The following is a 5,175-nucleotide window of genomic DNA, read 5'->3' as shown; positions in this document are numbered from 1 at the left end:
GCTCATGAACTAGCGCAAATTGTAGGCGTGGTGTGCATGGTGACCAGCATGTGTGGCTGGCTGACCTCCCAAACATTGTAACCGGTGCTGTGACCGCCTGGTCGGTCCGAGATGATCTATGGAACGCAGGTGTTCCAGTTTTTTTGATATGCAAAAGGTGTCCCATTTTTTTCTTTTTTTTGAGGAAAAAAAGGTGTCCCAGTTAAAAAATCAAAAAAGGAAAGAAAAAAAGAGGGGAACAAATAAGGCTTTCGGGCCATCTTTTTCCATTCGGCTGACCAGGCCGTGAAGGTGCGCCCATCTCACCAACAAATTCATCCCAGCCCGGAGCCCATTCACGAGTGTCCGACCCAGCCACGACACCTCCACGCGATTTCACCCGACGGCCCGAGCCAGGCTCCTAAACCTCCCCCGCTCTTCTCCCCCAGCCGCTTCGCCGCCGCCCGCCGCCCGCCGCCCGCGATGGAGGCCCTCCACGAGGAGATGCCCTTCGACCTCTCCTTCCACCCCTCCGCGCCCCTCGTCGCCACCTCCCTCATCACCGGCGAGCTCCACATGTGCGCGCCGCCTCCAGCGCCCTCAGTAATTTCTCGCTCCCCCTTCCGAGGAGGTAACCGGTTCTAATTTTCGCTGCCTCTCGCAGGTTCCGCTACGCCGACGGTTTGCCGCTGGAGAGGTACTCACGGTGGCCCCTTGCTCCTCGTGCTCGGTTATTTTCGTACTACGTTGCCAGCTGCTGTTGTTTCATAGTACTATCACTGCTTCCGGTCTCGGATTAGTGTTCCTATGGTTTACCCTCAGCTGTCAATCAGCTTTAGATTCTTCTTGCTTACTTGAAGTTTGGAGCCGTAGAGGTTTCATTTGTTGTGTGCTGATTGCACGAGGTGGACAAGCTCATGTGGTTAATGCAGAGTTCGTGTAGGGTTCAACTATATTTGGTCGTTTTTCGCATAATTAAATTCCCCTGCCTGGTTTTGCAATCCTTGATAGTATGTTTAGCAAAGCTTGATTTGTGGGTGGCCGTGTGGGCATTTGGGTTGAATGGGTGTATGTGAGTTCAAAATTTAAGCGTCTCACTGATGATGTTTATTTGATGGGTATCCGTTTGATGCTTGAGCTGTCTTTGTGTTATTACAATTATTATGTAGTTTTCATATCGACAGAGATTGATGAAAGCGTCCTCTTGCTATGTTTTTAAGGTTGTTCGTGGCAAAACCTCACAAGGACTCTTGTAGGGCTGTTCGTTTTGTGGACTCAGGAACTGGTAATGACTCCCTTATTAATGCCAGTACCTCCCAGCTTGCCAATCAACTACCCTACATTTTATCTGTGATTTTGATATTTCACCAGCTGTTTTTATTTGCTTAAGCATGGTGCTAAAACAGTAGTCGCTTTATGCTGGCATTGGCAATCACAACCCATATTTGAGGGTAAAACACATCCGATCATCTTGTGAGATACTCTAACCAGGTCCTGTTGGTTGATGTTGTGGCTTGTTGCAGCGATTCTGACGGGATCTGCTGATATGTCGATTGTCGCTTCTGATGTAGAAACAGGCAAAGTCATTGCCCGTTTGGATAATGCACATGAGTAAGTTTTTGTCAGTTATCAGTGCTGCTATTGATTTTTTTGTGGAACTAGATATCTATGTTTCCCCATTTCATATTCTTGTTGATATTTTCAGTGACGCCATAAACCGCCTTGTGTGTCTTACTGAAACTACAGTTGCTTCAGGCGATGATGACGGTTACATTAAGGTATTTAATATTGTATCGGTTTGACTGCCTCCAGCTGTATCGCTTTCAAACGTAGGCCAGTTTCACCATTGATAAACCTGTACATTTATGGGAGTACATAATATAATTACACCCCAGCTTATTTATCCATACAGACCTGTTGTAAGTACCTAATCGTCCATGCTTGGTTGATAATAATCATAATAGCTATCATTATTTAATGACCATTGCATATGTTTTGGACTGGCACAGCTACACTTACAAGCCGACACTTGATAGTTTTTCCATGTTCTAGCTCTTATCTTTCTCAATAGTAGTAACACAGTCTCTTTGATACAATCAGTTTAAAATACTTATTCAATTTTAGGTGTGGGATACTCGGCAACGATCTTGCTGCAACACTTTTCACCGCCATGAAGATTACATATCAGATATGACCTATGTAGCTGGCTCAAATCAAATATTGGCTACAAGGTACTTAATTTGCATTCCTGCAAATTTTACTGCTGTACCAGTGTTATATAGTTGAGCATTATTTCATAGGAATGAGTGGCCTATTTGTATGCAAGCACAAACTTAGTGTTTCCATGGCAATGAGGTCTACCAATCTCTCTTTCTCATAGACCATTCGGCATCATGGAGAGGCCGCAACCATTTCACTTCTTAGTTTACATCACTGATGCAGAACAACGCTGTTATTTAGTACATGAATGATGATATATGTATGAGGCCAGTGTTTTGTGAATCCTTGAAGTTCCATTTTTTGGGCAGTTCTACCTGTTCAAAGTTTTGGATATTTTTTTTTCTCCTTGGCATTATGGTAATCAATGTTAAAATTTATCTTGTTATTTGCAGTGGTGATGGAACTTTATCTGTGAACAATCTCCGGGGTAACAGAGTGAGTTGCCTTTCCAATACATCAAATCTCATCCCTGTGTATTATATAAACCCTTACTCTATGTTTGCTTTTAAGAACTTCCACACTATGAGTTACCTTTAATCTTAATAACCATGGTCATGCCTAATCTGCTAATAGGTAAAGTCACAATCTGAATTTTCAGAAGACGAACTCCTATCTGTGGTGGTAATGAAGGTAATTGCCTTTGTTTAACAACTTTCACTTACTCACAGTTTCACACCCTTCATCCGTAATTTCATGGTTACTGAACAAAACTTTATTCTTTGCAATTGTCAGAATGGCCAAAAAGTTGTTTGTGGAACTCCAAGTGGAGCTCTATTGTTGTACTCGTGGGGACATTTTAAGGACTGCAGGTAAATGTGTTTTCATGACTGCACCAGGAGCAGAAATATAATGCATCCTTTGATTTACGTCATATACTGTAATTTATTTATCGAGTGGTTGCTATTGTAAAATGTAAAGAAAGATGTACCCAATAGCTATCCACCTACCATGGATTATATTCCGAAGGGCACCCATGAAGACACTCCTTATTTTCTCTAGTTTTCTGTTTTCATTTTAAATGCTAGCCATACAACTGCTGTTATCCTTTTTAGTTGTATATATAGCTGTATCCTCTGTAATGTACATTAGTAAACATTATGTTTGTTAGTGATATTTCTCTTTTCTCATGGTTAAACAATAACATTAGCCATTTTTTGGGTAAATATCAGGCTTTATTCAGTATTATCTCACATGTAATTAATTCCTAAATGTTATTGGCTGTTAAGGCTCATGTTGCTTTATTATCACCGATAAGGCCTGAGAAGAATCTTCACAGGTGATAAGCAGAGTAGTTTGAACATGTTACAGCTTAAACCAGTTTGCCTCTTTCAATTTCTGTGATGGTAGACCAAGTAAGTCTGCAAGTGATTTTGTCTGTAGTTGTGTACTAACATATACTTTTGTGGCTAGTGACCGTTTTCTGGGGCACGCACAGTCTGTTGATAACTTGCTGAAGGTTAGAATGAATGCCTTTTTTTTATTTCTGCCTTCTTTTCCTCTGTGTAATCATCATTTAATATAGTGTATTTGGTGTTTTAGCTGGATGAAGAAACTCTGATATCTGCTGCAGCAGATGGTGTGATCAGGTTTGAAATTTACCATGGCGCCTTTATGACCTACTTCTGTCGCCTGTTTCGTAGTCTTATTTGTTATTTTATCATGCCCTCCATATTCTCGTCGCATTCAGGTTAGTGGGTATCTTACCGAATCAGATAATACAGCCGCTAGCTGAGCATTCAGAATTTCCAATCGAGGCGCTTGGTACGTTCACTCCGTCATTTCTCGGTAAAAATTACTCCAAGAAGTGCCATGTTCTCAACCATTATGTCTGTACCGCAGGTTTCTCGCACGATAGGAAGTATCTAGGCAGCATTTCACATGACAAAATGATAAAGGTGACGACCCCTCTCCCCCTCAGCCCTTCCCCGGTATCCATGTACTACTAGCAGTGATCTAACCAGGCGCCCTGTTGTATGCAGCTCTGGGACATGGAGGAACTCCTGGGCGGTCCACAGTTAAATCACCAGAACGACATGCCCGAAGCCAACGCAGCCGTCCATCACGACGAGTTGCCTGAAGCCAACGCGGCCATCCACCACGACGAGTTGCCTGAAGCCAACGCCGCCGCTGGTCACCACGACGAGTTGCCTGCAGCCAACGCCGCCGTCGTCAACCACAACCAGCCGGCTGAAGCTGACAGCGACGACGACGGGATGGACGTGGACATGGAGCCAAGCTCTTCAAACGGTAAGACCTATGCCTGCCTTGCATCGAAGCAATCGATGCGCCGTTGCTATTTAGGGTCTCTGATAATGGTTGCCCTTGCTTGTGCCGTCGTGTCGGACAGTGTCGAGGAGCAAGAAGAAGGGCAAGGGCAAGAAGCTGGACGGGTTCGCGCCGGACTTCTTTGCAGATCTGTAGCCTGCCCAGGCGAGGGCAAAGAGGCCGCCCTTGAGATGTTCACTTGTCAAGGGTCAGTTTTGATGTTGTCTCAGTATATCGGGTTGTAGGAGGAATGTTTTAGTTTATTTATAGGCGTGAGGAGTGTGAACTTGGCTATCATAGTAACGTGTATTTCCGGCTGCAGATGGCCCCCTGAAGTGAAGCATACGTGTAGTATCTTTTATTGTCGCAACAATTTGTGTCCTGCCTTGTTCTCTGAATGTTTTATCATATTCTGGCTCGTTTTTGTCTCGAGTTCCCAGGCAAGAACGAACATGGAAACCAGCTTGCACGCGTAGCTTTCACAAAATCACAGTGGCTAGCATAAGCGGCAAAGATAGTCTACGATATGTGCGTAGCAGGTAGGCCTGTCCCGCTTTAAAGAAAGAGCTACGTACTTTGCGTGCCCTCACGCGTCAGTCGGTTTCATACGAGCCCATGCCGCACTGTTCCCCCGTGCCGCCCCACCAACGAACAGTGACGACACGACGTGCCCGTGCCGGTGTGGGTGCAACGGCGAAATTTGGCGTTTCG

The 5,175-nt window shown here is 44.5% G+C and overlaps 1 protein-coding gene across 1 annotated transcript; it reads left to right on the top strand.

Annotated features, from left to right (window-relative positions):
* Positions 1 to 357: 357 nt before the first annotated feature.
* On the top strand, positions 358 to 4,888 carry LOC123182740 (WD repeat-containing protein 55). The gene is made up of 15 exons (XM_044595401.1): positions 358 to 557; positions 644 to 676; positions 1,200 to 1,264; positions 1,503 to 1,590; positions 1,685 to 1,757; positions 2,104 to 2,210; positions 2,592 to 2,634; positions 2,773 to 2,829; positions 2,932 to 3,008; positions 3,610 to 3,655; positions 3,739 to 3,785; positions 3,887 to 3,960; positions 4,039 to 4,094; positions 4,179 to 4,446; positions 4,547 to 4,888. The coding sequence occupies exons 1-15, from the start codon at positions 463 to 465 to the stop codon at positions 4,618 to 4,620; spliced, it is 1,203 nt and encodes a 400-aa protein (XP_044451336.1). The 5' UTR covers positions 358 to 462; the 3' UTR covers positions 4,621 to 4,888.
* Positions 4,889 to 5,175: the final 287 nt, after the last annotated feature.

The sequence above is a fragment of the Triticum aestivum genome, chromosome 1D, assembly GCF_018294505.1.
Source record: "Triticum aestivum cultivar Chinese Spring chromosome 1D, IWGSC CS RefSeq v2.1, whole genome shotgun sequence".
Lineage (NCBI taxonomy): Eukaryota > Viridiplantae > Streptophyta > Magnoliopsida > Poales > Poaceae > Triticum > Triticum aestivum.
Note: the sequence above shows the minus strand (reverse complement) of the source record. Positions and strands in the feature narration are given on the sequence as shown.

What these genes read in the sequence shown, in the direction of transcription:
- LOC123182740 (XM_044595401.1), top strand. Translation starts at nt 463, where the DNA reads ATGGAGGCCCTCCACGAGGAGATGCCCTTCGACCTCTCCTTCCACCCC. An exon ending in ATGATGACGGTTACATTAAG is followed by an intron (nt 1,758 to 2,103) that starts GTATTTAATATT and finishes ATTCAATTTTAG; the next exon opens with GTGTGGGATACTCGGCAACG. An exon ending in CACATGACAAAATGATAAAG is followed by an intron (nt 4,095 to 4,178) that starts GTGACGACCCCT and finishes TGTTGTATGCAG; the next exon opens with CTCTGGGACATGGAGGAACT.